General features: G+C 37.7%; 1 protein-coding gene across 17 annotated transcripts in view; it reads left to right on the forward strand.

The window, feature by feature from the left end:
• MTUS2 (microtubule associated scaffold protein 2) overlaps positions 1 to 21,703 on the forward strand; it is a 575,555-nt gene that overhangs the window by 191,682 nt on the left and 362,170 nt on the right. For all 17 annotated transcript variants that reach the window (XM_025996724.2, XM_072719894.1, XM_072719901.1 and 14 more), the window contains one exon: positions 1,397 to 1,637. In XM_025996724.2, the coding sequence (XP_025852509.2) occupies positions 1,397 to 1,637 (241 nt within the window). The remainder of the gene's footprint in view (positions 1 to 1,396; positions 1,638 to 21,703) is intronic.

Here is a 21,703-nt window from a genome sequence, read left to right on the forward strand (position 1 = left end):
GTGTGGCACCAGAATTTAAGAAACTACAATGAAAAAATAGAGGAACATAAATATAATAAAAAAAGCCAAAGGTCGATAGTAAAGAGGGTAAGCGAGGAATGCTAAAAATTCTATCAGAGAGCAGAAATAGAATGTTTCACAAAATGTAATTTGCTATGGCCTGAATTCGGTCTATCCATTAAAGCAAGTATGCATATGTTACAATGCGATTATCATAAAGCTTTAAAGGCCTAATCTTTTGTTTCAATAATGTCAGTTTAAGGAGAACTTTTGTATCTGTTTCAACATTAAAAGAGTATCAAATTAAGAGTTTTTCTCTTCAACAGCTTGGATCAAAGCCATGTAGCCCCTCTTACAGAATATTGTTAAATCCTTGTGATTCCTGAATAGATAAATGTTTGACACATAAAATGTATTGTGATTTAGAGCAGAGTTAACAGATGTATCTTTTCGTAGGTAGCCTCAAGCACTATTTCTTTAAACTTAGAGGAAATAAAGATTATTATCTTATTTTTTCATTTTTAATATGAGGAAATACTGATAATATGAACAGGCTTTGTCAGCATAGAATTTCAAATATAAAAGGTATATTGGTTGTGTCCTAGCCCAAACTGTTAACTATAGGAAAAGTAATGGGATTATTATGTTATTAACTTTAAGTAAGAATAAAAACATGAGTCCTTTAATGAATAAATATTTATTGACTTTATGTTCTAGGCACCATTCTAGGTGCTAGGCATTTAGCAGTCAGTAAGATTCTGCCCTGGATTTCCACTGTAGTGACACTTGTCAAACATTCATGGACACCCCACTTACTGGGAAAGACAGATGAGGTGATTCACAGTCTCTGGTTTTAATGATGTAAACAGATTGTAGAGGCCTGAAAACATATTTTTCCATCAACTGGTCTATTTTTCCAGACAAGCTTTTCTCCGCATTAGCAGTGCGTATTTTATTTCCCAAGTAGCCCAGTAAAGACTTAACATAAATTGGTAAAGTTCAACTGCTTCAGAGTAGGTTGCCATAAAAATCATGCCTTTTCTCATTAGGAATAATGAAACTTTCATAAGTCTTTGAACATTTGCTAAACTCTTTCCTCACTTTATTGAGATTATGTATTTATAGATTGGCTACTTGAGCAGATTTCAGTGATTTTGTAACAATCAAATTTAAAAATCTTGTACAGTAGGTTTTTTCCCCAGACCTGAGAGGTCATCCAGTTGTGTTGTTAACTTAGAGATGAAGACCCTGGAGCCCAGAGAAGATAAGTACTCCATGATGGAGCAATTCCATGGTGCCAGAGTGGCCATTGCTGGAGCCCTGCTCTCCTAACCACATTCCATACTCATCTCACAATGTAGGCTTCTCTGATTAAGCTTCTGGTCATTTATCATAGGTTACAGAACGACCCGGAAAAGAAGAATTTTGTTCTCCTTCCTATACTCATTATGAAGTTCCTCCAACTTTCTATCGATCGGCCATGCTCCTGAAGCCCCAGTTGGGATTGGGTGCAATGTCCCGTTTGCCATCTGCAAAGAGCAGGATCCTGATTGCGAGTCAAAGGTCCTCAGCAGGTGCCATCCACCCACCAGGACCCATCACAGCAGCTGCCAGCCTCTACAGTTCTGATTCTGCGGGTAAGTGATCCAGCAGTTACTACCTTTTCCTGCTGCACTTTTATTTTATTATTTTTTAAAAATATTTTATTTATTCATGAGAGAGAGAGAGAGAGAGAGAGAGGCAGAGACACAGGCAGAGGGAGAAGCAAGCTCCATTCAGGGAGCCCGACGTGGGACTCAATCCCGGGTCTCCAGGATCATGCCCTAGGCTAAAGGTGGTGCTAAACCGCTGAGTCACCTGGGCTGCCCTCCTGCTGCACTTTTAAATAGTAATTATCTAAAATGGCAGTAACTGGCTGATATAAGAATGCCTCTCATCCTTGAAAGTCTTTTTCTGCTATTCCATCTGCCTGTTGATACAGGTATTCATCAAGGCTCCTCCGTCTGCATCAGTCATCCTCCACATTATCTCTGAAAGGGTGGCCTTTGCAACCATCTCCTCACTTCTTATGGTTTCTCCTTTCTCTGTTTGTTACAGCCTGTAGATCAGAGGCCAGAGGAGTTTTTCTGTAAGGGGTCAGGTAGTAAATATTTTAGGCTTTGTGGGCCGTTACGGTCTGTGTTGTAACTATGTAGCGTGCAAGCAGCTGCAGACAGCACATTAGTGAATGAGTGTGGCTGTGTTCCAAAACAGCTTAATTCACAAAAATAGAGAGGGGGCTGGATTTGGCCTGTGGGTTGTAGTTTGCCAAAGAGATTTTCCTACAGCCCAGCACTGACCATGATCACAAAGCTGGGCCACTCCATAATGGCTTACAGATAGGCTACACCACCTCTCCCAGCCCTGTCCTCCTGCTCCACCATGGCTGGCCAGTGTCACCCCCTAAAGTTCTCTGCACTGCCTTGTTTGCTGTCTCCATTCTTCTGCTCATGTGGTTTCCTCTAGTCTTTATGTATTATTTTACTATAGAAATAATACACTCCAGTAAAAAGCATTTTGAATATAGAAAAATATGGAAAAGGAAGTAATACTGTTTAACATATTTTTAGCACCCAGCCAGAATTACTAATATGGAGTTGTTGGTTTTTTTTTTTCCTGGTGTGATCTTTTCTGTGCATTTTCCAATAGTTACAATGATACTGAATGTGAATTTCATTTTTTTCTACTAATAGCATATTATAGGCATTTCCTAGGTCATCTGTGTTTCGGAAATATTATGGCAGCATAATATTCTGTTTTGTTCATTTATTTGACAAATTTGGGGTACTTATTATGTACCAGAAGTTGTAAATTAAGGACTGCAGTGGTGAAGAAACCAGAGAGCTCCTGCCTTTACGCATCTTACAGTCAAATGTATGAAATGGACAAAGAAAGAAAAAAATAAATACATAATTATAAATATGAAAGCAGGGAATATATTGTTTTAAGAAATTGCAGCCAGAAGAATTATATGGGTGAGATGGAGGTGCTACTGGGACAGCCTCTTGGAGGAAGTGGGAAGAACAGGAGAAGGTGGGGAATCATGTCAGAATTGATTTAGTCATTGCCCTACTGGCAGTTGAATTCTGCTTATTCCATACTATTTCAATAATGTTGTGATTTGAATCTTATGTGTATACTTATTTGTCTTCTTTCCTGTTATTTTCTTAAGCTATATCATTTGAAGTGTAATGACTGGATAAAAGTATATCTAAACATTTTTTTAAGGCCGAGGATTTTTTCTATAAAACTTGTAACAATTATTTTCATACCAATGTCTCTTGAAAGTGTTTCTTCTTGCCATACCTTTGCCAGTATTATTACCACTCCTCCTCTTCCTATTATTATTATTATTGCATTTCTTTTATTATTAGTGGAAGGGAACTTCTTAAAACCTATTTTCCATTATATTATTTTATGAACTTTCATTTACTGAGGTATTTATTGATGAATAATAATTTTTAACTCATTTTTAATAGTTTTTTAATAAGGACTTCCATAAAAATCAAATTATTTTTTAAAAAACTGCAGTGGAAGGTGACCCCCTGACTATGGAGATGCTACCTAGAGAAGAGGAGAAGCTGGTTTAGAAGAGGAGGATAGGAGTTAATTCAGGACACGTTATAGCTGAAATGCCTTTAGCCATCCTATAGGATAAAGCATTGCATCTAGGACACCACAGTTGAGAGGACAGGGCTGGCTGGAGATCTGAAAGTATTAGTTGTCAGCAGATGGCCAGTCTTTTTTTTTTTTTTTTTTTTTTAGATGGCCAGTCTTTAAAGCTATGATACTCTCCTCCACTAGGCTGCCACTCTTTCCAGCATGATTTCACGTCCACCTTCACCAGTAACTTACAAATTTGATGCAGACTTGAATTGTGAGCTTTGAAATAGCAATGATGTAACAGATGTTGTTAGTTTTACTTTATGCATAAAACTTGGAAAAACTTAAAATTACTAAAAAACTTAGTTGACATTTATTTAACAATAGTCAAGTTTTGGGTAATGAAAAGTCTTTAAGAATATACTACTTCCATAAAAATGCCATTATGCAGTATGGGCAGGCGGATTGAGCTCCTTCTGAGGATGACTTATTTGTGTTCACACATTTGTGATGAGGGTGACACTTTTCAGAGTTCAGCTTAGCACCCAGAAATATAAGGTACTCCTCCACCCCAGCTTCTTCAAGACTCCAACCCTTTTTCTAGGGTTCCTGGGTATCTTAATTTAGAGAGATGTGTGTCTACATGGATAATCATTAGGGACCTAGCAAAACCTTGTAATGATGATATGTGTCACTCCTACAGGACACTGAAAATGTGAAATTCTTTCTTAGTGCTGTTGGAAGAATCACCAGGCCTAGACTCTGAGACAGACAATGATAAGTTCTTACTCCAGAGACTGGGGAGCTTTGGTGGGATGACTGTGCTCTCACTAGCTCTTGGGCCCTGGAGCCAGGCCAGTGGCTCTTTGCTTGGCCTGCTTGAATTATTCCAGGTAGCAGGTCCTTTCTCTTCTTGAGCAACTTTGCTTGAGTCCCCCAGAGTACCAGGACCTGCACTAGCAATATACCTGACTCATTTATTTCTTTTCTTCAGAAATCCTTTCATTTTTCTTCATGGGAAGAAAGAGATATTCCCTTTCTCCTCAAACACTATAATTTTTTTAAAAATTTCATGAAGGTCCATAAAATGCAGAGCCAAAGTCATTATATGCCCCCCCCCCCAAAAAAACTATTAGTGTCTCTTAATTTGAGAACTAGGAGGGCTTACCTTTCAGACTCTCCAAAGAAATGAAGGGAAATATCTACATACCATCCTTCTGGAGTAAAAAGGACAAAGAAAATCCAGACAGGTAGGATTCTGAATTACAGCAGTCTGAATCCTCACCTACTCTTATACCCTCCTGTTGACCACCTCTGTAATGGAGTCTCTCATTTTGTTCCTTCACTGCAAGACATATTCCAGTCAGGGGGAATGTGGTTCACTCAAGACTCGAATTCACAGAGCCATGGAAAAAGAGAAAAGCTCATTCCTTTGTTGTGTAATCCCTGATTGCACATTTACTGTGTTAGTCTAAATCACAAAAGTAAGCATGGACATTAAAACGGACTTCTTTTTGTTTTGAAGCACTCAATTAAATAAGAAGAAAAACATCAAGATTCCAAAAGATTGATCATGAAAGGACATAAGCAATGAATTTAGGGAAGCCTGGGTAGCTCAGTTGGTTAAGTGGCCAACTCTTGGTTTTGGCTCAGATCATGATCTCAGGGTCCTGAGAATGGAGCCCTGCATCAGGCTTCATGCTTACTAAGGAGACTGCTTCAGCATTTTCTCTCCCTGTGCTCCTCCCCTGGCTTGTGTGCATGTGTGCACACTTTCTCTCTCTCTAAAATAAACAAATCAATCTTAAACAAAAACAAAATGAGCATCTAGATGGCTCAGTTGATTAAGCATCTGCCTTTGGCTTAAGTCATGATCTCGGGGCCCTGGAATTGAGTCCTGCATCAGGCTCCTTGCTCATCGGAGAGTCTACTTGTCCCACTCCCTCTGTCCTTCCCCCGACTTGTGCCTTCTCTCTCTCTGTCAAGTAAATAAAAATATTTTTTTGAAAAAAATTACAATGAGTTTAAAAATAAGAATATAGAACAGAGAAATATATACAAGTCTGAAGATCCCAAATACATAGTTCTGAAATTCAAAACCTATGAGAACAAAAGGTTTTCATTCATTCAGTGGCACTACCTGACCATAACCAGGGTGACTATTTGTTCATTCATATTGCTTTGTGTGAATATCTATGCATCTTGCTGCAGAAATCTTAATGGAGTTAAGGGATGCTGCTGGAGGGTTATACAACACCTCTTGTGCCTACCTTGAGTTAGGTATGATTATTGTTTTGGGTTAGAAGAGAAGAGAGTGAAACAATTTATGTCATGCAGCTTGTAAACTGTGGAGCAGAGATTTGACTCAAGACTGTTTCCATATTCATGCTCTTAGCCCCCACACTAGACTATAAACTTGAACTGCCTTTTAAATCTTACTACACTGCAGTATTTTTATTTTTTAAAACAAGGATATGACCAATGTTTGTGGATTTTTTGGCAAACCATGGCCCTTGGGCTGCAAAACTGTTTTGGTATATAAATTTTAGTGGAACACAGCCACACTCCTTTGCTCTCCTTTTGCTTATGGCTGTTTTCAGAGTTGAGTCACTGTAATAGAGATAAGATGTTGCCCAGAAGCCTAAAATATTTACTGTGTGACCCTTTAAGAAAAAAGTTTGTTGATACCTGCCTTAGTATAATGCTAGTGATACCATTTAGGCTAAAGACTTTACAACAATCAGTCTGCAAGGTTGGGTGTCATGAGACTAAAATATAAGCAGCTTTACAGCTGCCAACCATTAAAACCAGGAGAGAAACCACTAAAACAGGGAGCCTGTGTTCACATGCACAACCTCAGAGAACTAGACAGGAAGAACTCACCTTATGAAAACATGAGGGCAAGTAAAAGCCCCGCCTGCCTCCATACTTCCTCCTCTCCTTATCACCACACACTGACTGTAGAACCTGGACCCCTAGAGAACACAGAAAGTATTTTCTTTCTCTGTTTACCTCCCTTCCTCTTATTATATTATTACCATTATTCCTCTTATTTCCACAATTAGGTGCCAAATGCTACCTGTTTAGTTCAATAGAAGGGCAGAGCCTGGGTATCTCCCTTAAGTGATCCCTGGCCCCAGATGGGACCAGTCTTGGTACAATCATTTAAAGAAGTTCATTTCTGGGGCACCTGTGTGGCTCAGTTGGTTAAGTGTCTGCCTTCGGCTCAGATCATGTCCCAGGACCCTAGGATAGAGACCCATGTCAGGTTCCCTGCTCAGCGGGGAGCCTGTTTCTCCCTCTGCCCCTCAGTTTGCTCATGCTTTCTCTCTCTCTCAAATAAATAAATAAATTCTTAAAAATAATAAAGAGGCTCATTTCCATTACCAAGAGAATAATAAGGCATTCTACTTTATATCTGTTTTGTATAAAGCAAGTGATTCAATTCCTAACCACTTGAACAAACTCACTTCCCTTTTTTCTCCTAGTCTCTCCTATTCTACAACTTTTCTGGAGCTCTTCTCTTTCTCCCCAACTCTCAACTCCCAGAAATGTTCCCAGCGTCCCCAGTGCCCACCCCAGTCATTGCTATCAGAATATTTTCAACTCCCCCTGCCATATACGCAGCCTCAACACCGCTGGACCAGAGTAACAGTCAGTCTTCATTTCTGGCTCCACACATGTCCGGAGTCCCCTCAGGGGAAGAATGGGGAAACTCTAGACTTTCCAACATTATTTCTTGAGAATCTTTGAGTCTATAATATTTGTTTCTTTCTGGACTCTCTGGACTCATCCTCTTATGAGGTGATGGCTTCCTGTCTAGCTGCTTATGTTAGAAGTGTGTTCCAAGCAGTAGAAACAGCACATATGAAAGCCCTGAGGAAGGAATGAGCTTGGCATGGTTAGAGAACAGGGATAAAGTCAGCATGGCTAGAGTAAGTGAGAGATGAATAGTAGAAGAGAAGTAGGGAGGTAGACAATGATCAGATCACATAGGATCTTAGAGGCCCTGGCAAGGAATTTGGGTTTGAACCCAAGTATGATGAGTAGCCCCCAAAAGCTTTAAACATGATCTGACTTATGGCCTACAAAGGTCATGTTGGGGGACTCTATAGAGCAGAAGAGGTAAAACTATAGTGGGTGACCAGTTAAGAGCTAGTATACTTGTACAGATGTAAGGTCCTGGTAGGTGGCAGTATAGAGGGAGAAAAGGATAGAATTGTTGGGATATATGTTGGAGATAGATCCAATATGATTGGACCTTGAGGGCGGGTGATGGGGAAAAAGTGGAGCCAGTGAGGACTTCTAGAATTTTGGCTGGATCAACTGAACTGGGTGGATGGTGATGCCATTTATTAAGGGAGATTGACTAGCCAGGGAAGTAGTACAAAGAGTTCTGTTTTGGTGGAGCAGTCACAGAAGCAATTAGACATGTGAGTCAGAATCTCCAGGAGAAGTTAGCTCTGAAGGTTAAAACTTGGGGTTTAGCAGATGCTATTAAAGTCAAGGGAGTCAAGCCCGTATTTGCAAATAACTAGGAAGGTGGATCTTAAAATGTTCTCATCATGAGAAAAAAAATTTGTAACTATGTATAGTGACAGATGTTAACTGGACTTACTGCGGTGACCATCTTGCAACACATACACATTTCAAATCATTACTTCTATATTTTAAACTATTATAATGTTATGTCTATAATACCTCAATAAAAACAAAAGAAAAAGTCAAGGGAGTATAGCTAGAGAGCAAAAGACATCCCAGAATGAGCCCCTACATCCCAACATTTATAGAGTTCTAGAAAAGAAGAGCAGGAAGCAGCAACCAGGGTAGAAAGTAGAAATCCAGGAGAAGGTTGTGTCCTGAAAGCCAAGAGAAGATAGTACATCAAAGAAGGAAGGAGTAATCAATGATTTTGATCGCCACTGAGGAACCAGTTAGTAAGAGGAAAGAGAAGGGAATAGTGAATTTGACAACATAGAAGTCATTAGTTATCTTTACAAGAGAAATATAAATGTAATAATGGGGACAAAGGACTGATTAGCCAGATAGACAAAAGAAGTGACCCACAAGTGTAGCCAATTCATGCTTATGAAATGTAAGAAGCAAATAGCAGAAATGCTGGATGACACTTGTTATTTCGTGATTTGAGGGAATGAGAGTGATTTTGTTTTATTCAGGGTTCCTATAACATACTTGTAATAATTTGGGATTACTGCACTAATGTGCAGAATTTCCCTTAAAACTGCCTCTCTATTGAATACTGATCCAAACAGAAACAACACTGTCAGCTGACCTCAGATGTGTTATGGGTCACACACACACACACACAAAATTAACTTTGCAGGTAATTGTTACTTCTATCTTATTGCCGTCAATGTGCAAAATAGTATCTGGAATCATTTTCTGAGGTCTATTTCCTCAGTTTTAAGAAAATCAAAACAGCTAAAAGAGGAAGGCCTAGATAAGAAAGTTAAGTGAAAATGGTCCAGACAAATGAGTAAAGCGTCTGGATGCCATACTGCCATATTTCAGAAGGGAAATAAAAGTTAAAGTTGTTTTCTTTTCTTTTTCTTTTTAAAATTTTTATTTATTTATTCATGAGAGACACACAGAGAGAGAGGCAGAGAGAGAAGCAGGCTCCCTGCGGGGAGCCCATTGTGAGACTCGAACCCAGGACCCTGGGATCACTCCCTGAGCCAAAGGCAGATGCTCAATCGCTGAGCCACCTAGGTGCTCCAAGAAAGCTGTGTTCTGAACAGTGTGAGATGCCTATTGCAAGACTGTGGGGAGAAAAGCTACTGTGTAATGCCTTAGTGAAAGGGATGGCTTGTTTTAAAGCTGAGCTTGTATATAGAATTATTTTAACAACCTAAGTATAATGATGACAAAGATGAGAATTACAGCTGCAGAGTGATTTTTGTATAAAACGATATTTGATAGACCTGCCCTACGACCCAGCAATTGCACTGTTGGGGATTTACCCCAAAGATTCAGATGCAATGAAATGTCGGGACACCTGCACCCCGATGTTTCTAGCAGCAATGGCCACAATAGCCGAACTGTGGAAGGAGCCTCGGTGTCCATCGAAAGATGAATGGATAAAGAAGATGTGGTTTATGTGTACAATGGAATATTACTCAGCAATTAGAAACGACAAATACCCACCATTTGCTTCAATGTGGATGGAACTGGAGGGTATTATGCTGAGTGAAATAAGTCCATCAGAGAAGGACAAACAGTGTATGTTCTCATTCATTTGGGGAATATAAATAATAGTGAAAGGGAATATAAAGGAAGGGAAAAGAAATGCTGGGAAATATCAGGAAGGGGGACAGAACATAAAGACTCCTAACTCGGGGAAACGAACTAGGGGTGGTGGAAGGGGAGGAGGGCGGGTGTTGGAGGGGAATGGGTGACGGGCACTGAGGCGGACACTTGACGGGATGAGCACTGGGTGTTTTTCTGTATGTTGGTAAATTGAACACCAATAAAAATTAATTTTAAAAAAACAATATTTAATGTGCAAACAAACTTATGAGGTAGGTTTGTTGGTTTGTTTTTTTTCATTTTCTTTTTGTGTTGTACAGATAAGGTTCAGGTGATTAAGTAATATTCACAAGGTCGAAATCTAGTAATTCAGAGTAATAGCATCCAAAGTGAGATCCTTTTTGTAAACAATTCACATTATTAATCAGCAGGATGACAGAGCCTTGCCACTCACCTGCAGCTAGAGGGCCCAATTCACTCTTCCTCCGCCCCTCCCACCCCCGCAGGAAAATGCCAGGATCCAGTTTTGGGGGGTTTGCATGTCAAAGTTAATATACCTTTGCACACTTGTTATATAATTTTGTAACCACAGTGAAGACACTGAGTCTTCTATTCTCCCTGAAATTTCTCTTCAGCCCATTATCAGACAGTCTCCCTTCCTACTGCAAATACTGGTCTGCCTTCCGTCATTGTAGAAAATATTTTTAGACTTTCATATAAGTGGAATCACACAATATATACACTTTTTTAAATAAATTTATTTTTTATTGGTGTTCAATTTGCCAACATATAGAATAACACCCAGGGCTCATCCCATCAGGTGCCTTCCTCAGTGCCCATCACCCAGTCACCCTCACCCCCCGTCCACCTCCTCTTCAACCACCCCTAGTTCGTTTCCCAGAGTTAGGAGTCTCTCATGTTCTGTCTCCCTTTTTAATATTTCCCACTCATTTTTTCTCCTTTCCCCTTTATTCCCTTTCACTATTTTTTGTATTCCCCAAATGAATGAGAACATACACTGTTTGTCCTTCTCCAATTAACTTATTTCACTCAGCATAATACCCTCCAGTTCCATCCACGTTGAAGCAAATGGTGGGTATTTGTCGTTTCTAATGGCTGAGTAATATTCCATTGTATACATAAATATCTTCTTTATCCATTCATCTTTCGATGGACACCGAGGCTCCTTCCACAGTTTGGCTATTGTGGACATTGCTGCTAGAAACATCAGGGTGCAGGTGTCCTGGCGTTTCATTGCATCTGTATCTTTGGGGTATATACTCTTTTTGTATCTGTCACTCAACATATGTTTTTGAGATCCGCCCATGATGTTGCCTTTACCCGTAGCTCATTCCTTTTATTGCTGAGTATTGAATAGATGGATGTTCCCCAGTTTGATTATTCAATCACTACTTGATGAACTTTGTCATGTATTGGCCTGTATAACAAATGAAAATACCATGAAAGTTCATATACAGATATTTTTGTGGACATATAGTTTCATTTCTCTTGAGCAACTACCTAGAAGTGGAACTGCTGGGTTTTATAGTATATCCAATTTTAAATGAAAATGTCAAACTATTTTCCAAAGTGGTTTTCCTATCTTACATTGCTATGAGGAATATGTAAGAATTCCAGTTGCTTCATATCCACAACAATATCTGGTATTGTTAGTCTTTTTAGTATTTGCCATTCTAATGGGTATGCAGTTATATAAAACTATTTAGTTTTAATTTGCATTCACTAATAACTAATGATATTGGCTATCATTTGTGTTTATTTGCATTCATATATATTCTTTAGTGAAGTATTTGTTCAAATCCTTTGACCATTTAAAAAATCTGTTTTTCTTATTATTCAGTTGTAAAAGGTCTTTACATATTCTGAATACAAATTTTCTTTTCTTTTTCTTTCAAAAATATTTTCTTCTGCTGTTTGTTTTGACTTTGAATTTTCTTCACACTGTCTTTCAAAATGTAGGCTTTTGATTTTGATAAATTCCAGTTTGTAGGATTTTTCTTTTATGATTTATCATTTTTTGTTTCCTATCTAGGAAACTTTGCGTAACCCAAGGTATCAAAGATTTTTTTCTATATTTTATGTAAGTTCCAATAGTTTTATTTTTTTTTATTTTCGGGCCTTTGATCTATTTTGAGTTAATTTTATATGTGGTTTGAAATATGAATTAAGGTTCATTTTTTTTGTCACACGGATGTCCAATTTTTCCAACACCATTTCTTAAAAGTATTATCCTTTTTCCATGGAAAATAAACTATAAATTTAGTCTATTCTAGACTCTACATTCTGTTCTGTTGATCTACATGTCTCACCTTATGCCAATAGCACACTCTTCTGGATACTGTGGACTTGTAGTAAGTCTTGAAATCAGTTTGTGTAAATCTTATTGCTTTTCATAACTGTTTGACTCTTCTAAATTATTTAAATTTCCATTCATATTTTAGAGTCAGCTTGTCAGATTCTAAAAAATATGTATGTACTTACTGTGGTTTTGATTGAAATATGTTGTATCTAAAGATTAATTTGGGAAAAATTGAGATTTTTAGCAACATTAGATTTCTAATCCATGAACTTAGTATATCTCTTAATTATTTGGACCTTCTTTAATGTCTCTCAGCATGACTCTTTAGTTTATTGTGAACATTTTGGACATTAAAATAATCTTATATATTCATAGCATTATTCACAATATCCAAGAAGTGGAAGCAACTCAAGTGTCCCTGTATCCATGTATGAATGGATAAACAAAATATACATACAATAGAGTATTTTTCAACCTTAAAAAGGAAGACATTTTTGACACATGCTACAACATGGATGAACCTTGAAGGCATTATATTAAGTGAAATAAGGCAGTCATAAAAAGAAAATTAGTATATGATTCCACTTATATGAGGTACCTAGAATAGTCAAATTCATAGAGAAAGGAAGTAGAATGGTATTTGTCAGGGGTTGGAGAGGAAGAAATGGGGTTGTTTTTTTTTTTTTTTTTTTTGTTTTTTGTTTTGTTTTAATTGGGCATAGAGTTTTAGTCTTGCAAGATGGAAAAGTTCTGGAGATTGGTTCCACAATAATGTGAATATACCTAACACTACAAACTGTACATTTAAAAATGGTTAAGATGATAAATTTTAAGTCGTGTGTATCTTACCACAAGTAAAAATCCTCAATGTTTTTTATTTTCTTTTATATTATTGCCAAGGTATTTTTTTATATTTTCAATTTCTAGCTATATCCTATAGATTTGTAGTATTTGTATTTGTTATCACTCAATTAAAAGGATTTTCTGATTTCTCTTGTGACTTTTTTTTGACTGTTGTGACATTTTAGTTTGTATTCTTAATTCTCCCATATTTGGGGATTTTTCAAAAACTCTTTTATTGATTATTGGTTTGATTCCATTGTGGCCACAGGACATACTTTGTCTAATTTGAGTTCTTATAAAGTCATTGAGGTTAATTTGATGACCAAAAATAGGCTTATGTTTGGTGTATTATTCTATAAATGTTAAGAGAATCTAGTCATTTGATAATGTTATTCAAGACCTTTATAGTTTTACTATAATTTATTCTATCAATTACTTAGGAATGGTGAAATCAATAAAGGTAATTGTGTAGTTTAAAAATTCTCCTTTCAAAAAAAAAATAAAAAAAATAAAAAAAATAAAAATTCTCCTTTCAGTTATGCTAAATTTTACTTCATATTTTAAAGTGCTATTATTATTTGTATAAACTCATTTGGGATTATCATGTCTTTCTATCAAACTTACCCCTTTTCATTATGAAATATACATCTTTATCCCTGATAATATTCCTTGTTCTGAGGTCTATTTTGTCTAATAATAGTATAGAACTCTAGCTTTCTTTTGATTAGTATTTACCTGATAATTTTTTCCCATTATATTACTTTTAATATAGTTATTTTAGTTTTTCTATTTGTATTCATTTTTTTATTTTTATTTTTATTTTTTAATAATAAATTTATTTTTTATTGGTGTTCAATTTGCCAACATACAGAATAACACCCAGTGCTCATTCCGTCAAGTGCCCCCCTCAGTGCCTGTCACCCATTCACCCCCACCCCCCGCCCTCCTCCCCTTCCACCACCCCTAGTTCGTTTCCCAGAGTTAGGAGTCTTTATGTTCTGTCTCCCTTTCTGATATTTCCCACACATTTCTTCTCCTTTCCCTTCTATTCCCTTTCACTATTATTTATATTCCCCAAATGAATGAGAACATATAATGTTTGTCCTTCTCTGATTGACTTACTTCACTCAGCATAATACCCTCCAGTTCCATCCACGTCGAAGCAAAGCAAATGGTGGCTATTTGTCATTTCTAATGGTTGAGTAATATTCCATTGTATACATAAACCACATCTTCTTTATCCGTTCATCTTTCGAGGGACACTGAGGCTCCTTCCACAGTTTGGCTATTGTGGACATTGCTGCTAGAGACATCGGGGTGCATGTGTCCCGGCGTTTCATTGCATCTGTTATCTTTGGGGTAAATCCCCAACAGTGCAATTGCTGGGTCGTAGGGCAGGTTTATTTTTAACTCTTTGAGGAACCTCCACACAGTTTTCCAGAGTGGCTGCACCAGTTCACATCACCAACAGTGTAAGAGGGTTCCCTTTTCTCCACATCCTCTCCAAAATTTGTGGTTTCCTGCCTTGTTAATTTTCCGCATTCTCACTGGTGTGAGGTGGTATCTCATTGTGGTTTTGATTTGTATTTCCCTGATGGCAAGTGATGCAGAGCATTTTCTCATGTGCTTGTTGGCCATGTCTTTGTCTTCCTCTGTGAGATTTCTGCTCATGTCTTTTGCCCATTTCATGATTGGATTGTTTGTTTCTTTGGTGTTGAGTTTAAGAAGTTCTTTATAGATCTTGGAAACTAGCCCTTTATCTGATAGGTCATTTGCAAATATCTTCTCCCATTCTGTAGGTTCTTCTATTTATATTCAGTTAATTAACATATATATAGTATATTATTAGTTTCAGAGGTAGAGTTTAGTTATTCATCTGTTGCATATTACACCCAGTGCTCATTACATCAAGTGCCCTTATTAATACCCATCACCCAATTACCCCACCCCCCTACTCCACACCCCTACAGCAACCCTCAGTTTGTCCTAGAGTTAAGAGTCTCTTATGGTTTGTCTCCCTCTCTGATTTCATCTTACTTTATTTTTCCCTCCCTTCCCCTATGATCCTCTGTCTTGTTTCTTAAATTCCACATATGAGTGAAATCATATGGTAATTTCTTTCTCAGATTGACTTATTTCACTTAGCATAATACCCTCTAGTTCCATCCACATCACTGCAGATGGTAAAATTTCATTTCTGATAGCTGAGTAATATTCCATTTTATATATATATATATATATATATCACATTGTCTTTATCCATTCATCTGTCAGTGGACATCTGGGCTCTTTCCATAGTTTATTGTGGACATTGCTGCTATATATATTGGGGTGCAGGTGCCCCTTTGAATCACTATGTTTGTATCTTTCAGATAAATACCTATAGTGCAATTGCTGAGTTATAGGGGAGCTCTATTTTTAACTTTTTGAGGAACCTCCATACTGTTTTCCACAGTGGCTGCACCAGCTTGGATTCCCACCAGCAATATAAGAGGGCTCGACTTCCTCTGCATCCATGCTAACATTGATTGTTTCCTGAGATGTTAATTTTAACCATTCTAATTGGTACTAGGTGGTATCTCATTGTGGTTGTGATTTGTATTTCCCTAATGCCAAATAATGTTGAGCATTTTTTTGTGTCTGTTGGCCATTTGTATGTCTTTTTTGGAGAAATGTCTGTCCATGTCTTCTCCCATTTCTTGACTACATTATTTGTTTTTTGGGGTGTGAGTTTGATAAGTTCTTTATAGATTTTGGATAGTAGTCCTTTATCTGATAAGACATATGCAAATATCTTCTCTCATTCTATAAGTTGGCTTTTAGTTTTGTCAACTATTTCCTTTGCTGTACAGAAGCTTTTTATCTTGATGAGGTCCCAGTAGTTCATTTTTACTTTTGTTTCCCTTGCCTTTGAAGATGTGTCTAGCAAGAAGTTGCTGTGGCTCAAGTCAAGGAGATGGCTGCCTGTGTTCTCCTCTAGGATTCTGATGGATTCCTGTTATATGTAGGTCTTTCATCCATTTTGAGTCTGTTTTCATGTATGGTGTAAGAAAATGGCCCAGTTTCATTCTTCTGCATGTGGCTGTCCAATTTTCCCAACACCATTTGTGGAAGAGACTATCTTCTTTTCCATTGGACATTCTTTCTTGCTTTGTTGAAGATTAGTTGACCATAGAATTGAGGGTCCATTTTTGGTTTCTCTATTCTGTTCCATTGATCTGTCTTTTTTTGGTGCCAGTACCATACTGTCTTGATGATTACAGCTTTGTAATACAGCTTGGTGTCCAGAAGTGTGATGCCACCAGCTTTTGTTTTCTTTTTCAACATTCCTCTGGCTGTTTGGGATGTTATCTGGTTCCATACAAATTTAAGGATTATTTGTTCCAGCTCTTTGAAAAATGTTGATGGTATTTTGATAGGGTTTGCATTGAATGTGTAGGCTGCTTTGGGTTGCACAGATATTTTAACAATACTTGTTCTTCTAATCCATGAACAAGAAATACTTTTTCACTTCTTTGAAAGCAGTTGTCTTCTTCAATTTCTTTTATAAGTGTTGTATAGTTTTCAGAGTACAGATCCTTTACCTTTCTTGTTAGGTTTATTCTTACATATCTTAACGATTTTTGGTGCAATTGTAAATGGGATTGATTTTTTAATTTCTCTTTCTTCTGTCTCTTGTTAATGTATAGAAATGCCACTGATTTCTGTGAATTGATTTCATATCCTTCCATGTTGCTGAATTCCTGTATGAGTTCTGAAATTATGGGGTGGAGTCTTTTGGATTTCCAGCATAGAGTATCATATCATCTGCAAAGAGAAAAAGTTTGATGACTACTTTGCCAATTCAGATGCCTTTTATTTCTTTTTGTTGTCTGATTGCGGGGGCTAGAACTTCCAATACTATGTTGAACAGCAGTGGTGAGAGGCAAAAAGCTCTGTTTTTCCCCATTGAGAATGATAGTTGTTGGGCTTTTTGTATATGGCTCTATGATATTGAGAAATGTTCCCTCTATCCATACACTGTGGAAACTTTTAATCTAGAAAGGATGCTGTACTTTGTCAAATGCTTTTTCTGCCTCTATCAATAGGATCATATGGATCTTGTCCTTTCTTTTATTAATGAATCATACTGATTGATTTGTGAATGTTGAATCACTCTTGCACCCCAGGAATAAATCCCACTTGGTCAAGGTGAATAATCTTTTTAATGTACTATTGGATCCTATTGGCTAGTATCTTGATGAGAATTTTGACATCCATGTTCATCAGGGTTATTGGTCTGTAATTCTCCTTTTTGGTGGGGCCCTTGGTTTGGGGATCAAGGTAATGCTGGCCTCATAGAATGAGTTTGGAAGTCTTCCTTCCATGTTTTTTTTTTTAAGTTTCAGAAGAATAGGTATAAATTCTTCTTTAAGTGTTTGGTAGGATTCTGCTGGGAGGCCATCTGGTGTTGTTTTTTGGGAGATTTTTTATCACTGCTTCAATTTCTTTGCTGGTTATGGGTCTTTTCAGGTTTTTCTATTTCTTCCTGGTTCAGTCTTCTAGGAGTGCATCCATTTCTTCCAGATTGGCTAATTTGTTTTTATATAGTTGCTTATAATATGTTCTTATAATTATTTGTATTTCTTCAGTGTTGGTTGTGGTCTCTCATGTTTCATTTATGATTTAATTTATCTGAGTCTTTTCTCTTTTCTTACTGATAAGTCTGGCCTGGGGGTTTATAAATTTTATTAATTCTTTCAGTCAGCTCCTAGTTTTGTTGATCTGTTCTACTGTTCTTTTGATTTTTACCTCATTGATTTTTGCTCTAATATTTATTATTTCTCTTCTCCTGCTGGGTTTAGGCTTTATTTGCTATTCTTTCTCCAACTCCTTTAGGTATAAAGTTAGCTTGTATATTTGAGGCTTTTCCTGTGTCTTGAGAAAGGCTTGTATTGTTATATACTTCCCTTTCAGATCCACCTTTGTTGCATCCCAAAGGTTCTAAAGAGTTGTATTTTCATTTCCATTTGTTTCCACGAATTTTTAAAATTCTTTAATTTTCTGGTTGACGCATTCATTATTTAGTAGGATGCTCTTTAACCTTCATGACCCAGTCTTTGATACTGGTTGAGACCTGATTTGTGACCCAGTGTGTGATCTATACTGGAGAATGTTCAATGTGCATGTGAGAAGACTGTGTATTCTGTTGCTTTAGGATGAAATGCTCTGAATATAACCGTGAAGTCCATCTGGTCCAGTGTGTCATTCAAAGCCTTTGTTTCCTTATTAATCTTCTACTTAGATGATCTGTCCATTGCTGTGAGTGGGGTATTAAAGTCTCCTGCTATTGTATTATTATCAGTGTGTTTCTTTAATGTTGTTATTAATTGGCTTATATAATTGGCTGCTCCCAAGTTAGGGGCATAAATATTTAAAATTATTATATCTTCTTGTTGGATAGACCTTTTATTATGATAGTGTCCTTCCTCATATCTTATTACAAGCTTCAGTTTAAAATATAGTTTGTCTGCTATGTAGGTTGCTACCCCAGCATTCTTTTGATGTCCATTAGCATGATAAATGGTTCCCCACCCCTTCACTTTCAATCTAGAGGTGTGTTTGGATCTTAAATGAGTCTCTTATAGACAGCATATGTATGGGTCTTTTTCTTTTTAATCCAATTTTATACCCTGTGTCTTCTAATTGGAGCATTTAGTCCATTTACATTAGAGTAATTATTGAAAGGTATATATTTAGTGCCTTTGTATTACCTGTTATAACCCTGTTTGTGTAGATTGTCTCTGTTCCTTTTTGTTCTTTATTATTTTGGGCTCTCTTTGCTCAAAGGATCCATTCAGGGCTGATTTAGTGATCATAAACTCTTTTAGTTTCTTTTTGTCCTTGAAGTTCTTTATCTCTCCTTCTATTCTGAGTGACAGCCTTGCTGGATAAAGTACCCATGGCTGCATATTTTTCTTAATTAATACTTTGAACATATCATGCCAGTCTTTTCTGGTCTGCCAGGTCTCTTTGGCCAGGTCTGCTTGCCAGCCTTATCTTTATACCTTTGTAGGCTAAGGACTCTTGTCATGAGTTGCTTTCAGGAATTGCTCCTTATCCATGAAATTTGCAAGCTTCACTATTATGTGTCGAGGTATTGACCTATTGTTACTGATTTTGAGAGGGATTCTCTGTGCCTCCTGCACTTGAATGCCTGTTTCCTTCCCCATTATTAGGGAAATTCTCACCTATAATTTGCTCATATAAATCTTCTACGCCCCTTTCCTCTTCCTCTGGGACCCCAATTATTTAATATTGTTTCGTTTTATGGTATCGCTGATCTCTCAAATCCTCCCTTCATAATCCAGTAGTTGTTTACTCTCTTTTTCTCAGCTTCCTTATTCTCCATCATTTTGTCTTACTTTTAAAAAGATTTTATTTATTCATAAGAGACAGAGAGAGAGACACAGAGACACAGAGAGAGAGAGAGACACAGAGAGAGAGAGGCAGAGACACAGCCAGAAGGAGAAGCAGGCTCCATGCAGGGAGCCCGATGTGGGACTCGATCCCGGGTCTCCAGGATCAGGCCCTGGGCTGAAGGCAGCGCTAAACTGCTGAGCCACCTGGACTGCCCCATCATTTTGTCTTCTATTTCAATGACTCTTAAACCTTGTTTATCCTAGCAGGTAGAACCTCCTTTTTTTTTTTTTTTTTTTAATTGCATCTTACTAATAGCCTTCTTGAATTTAACCTGATTAGGTTTTAATACTTTTATTTCTCTCATAAGGGATTCTCTGATGTCAACTATGCTTTTTTCAAGCCTAGCTAGTATCTTTATAGTTGTTGTTTTTTTAAGATTTTATTTTATTTTTTTAAAGATTTTATTTATTCATGAGACACAGAGAGAGAGAGAGAGAGGCAGAGACACAGGCAGAGGGAGAAGAAGGATACATGCAGGGAGCTTGATGTGGGACTTGATCTCGGGTCTCCAGGATCATGCCCCAGGCCGAAGGCAGGTGCTAAACCACTGAGCCACCCAGGCATCCCATAATCATTGTTTTGAATTCTAGTTCTGACATCTTACTTATATCCATATTGATTAAATTCCTGCCAATGGGTACTGCCTCCTGTTCTCTTTTGGTCTGATTTTTTCCATCTTGTCATTATGTCCAGGAAAGAATAGATGAAAGAGAGAAAATACATAAATTGCAACAATGACACCAGAAAAAATATAAGCTAAACAAATCAGAACAGAAACCAGAGAGAGAGAGAGAGAGAGAGAGAGAGAGAGAGAGAAATGGAAAGAAAATTGAAGAATAAGTAGAGCAGAACACAACAATAAACCAGATCCTGAGTGTATTTTGGTCTGGTTGTTAGAAAAAACTAGATCCTAAAATAGGAAAGAAACAAAAACTTATATACATACAAAAATGAAATTAAATACAATGGAAGGAAACAAAAAATGAAACTCAAATTTAAAAATGAAAATTTAAAGAGTTAAAAAGAATTTATAAAATAAGAAAATAACTAGAAAGGAAAAAAAAATATAAAACTGAAATACTAAAGAATGATAAGAAAAAAACATTAATGCCATATACTGTGTTCCTCAAGAGCTGGAGTTTTGCAGTTCTCTGTGATGGGTAAACTTGGTATTAGCCAGATGTTTCTGCTAGTCTTCTGGAGGAAGAGTCTTGTGTTGATTCTTAGGTGTCGTCTGCAGCTGGAATTGCACTGCTCTTGCCAGAGGGCTGAGCTCATTGTAAGTGGCTTTGGATTAACTGCATGGCACTGTTTTGCTCCCTGAAGGCTTTCAGCACTGGTAGAGGGCATGAAGATGGTGGTGTCCCAATCTCTAGCCCTGGACCTGAAAGCTCACCCCCCTCTACTCTTCAGTGAGCCCTCACAGAAAAGCAGTCAATCACTCTTGTGATTGAGCATTTATATCTCAGGCACTTGACCCTGTTTGGAGTCTCCAAACCACAGACTCCTGCAGCAGGGCTGCACCATTCCTCCCTGGGGAGGGAAGGGGGCTTCTCACCATGATTCTGCCTCTTGCTGGGCCTCTACTCAGAAAGCAGTTTGCAGTTTATGGCAACACCAAACATAAAACCTGTGCCTAGCCTTACTATTTTCCTCTGGCTTTCCTGCTTCAGTGCTTGGGAACTCTGTTGCACTAAGTCATCCTCATTCTTTTTGTGAGCCCTGGGGATCCTGAGGCCATGCTGTCCCACCTAGGATTCTGCCCTGCTTCAGCCTGTGAGCACCATTCAGGTAGACTTCTAAAACTTCTGGGCGATCCCTGGAGAGCTCAGCGGTTTAGTGCCTGCCTTTGACCCAGGGCGTGGTCCTGGAGTCCAGGGATCGAGTCCTGTGTCGGGATCCCTGCAATGGAGCCTGCTTCTCCCTCTGCCTGTGTCTCTGCCTCTCTCTCTCTCTCTCTCTCTCTCTGTCTCTCATGAAAAAATAAAATAAAATAAAATAAAATAAAATAAAATAAAATAAAAGTTCTGATTTTGCACTCTACTGTTTATAACACTTTCCATTACCCAGTTTATGGAGGATCCCTCCCTCCGTGGTTTATCTTTTGATATATTGCCTTGGATTCACTTCTCCACACCTCCTACCTTGCAAAAAGTGCTTACTTTTCTA

This window comes from Vulpes vulpes, chromosome 9, assembly GCF_048418805.1.
Source record: "Vulpes vulpes isolate BD-2025 chromosome 9, VulVul3, whole genome shotgun sequence".
Taxonomy (NCBI): Eukaryota; Metazoa; Chordata; class Mammalia; order Carnivora; family Canidae; genus Vulpes; species Vulpes vulpes.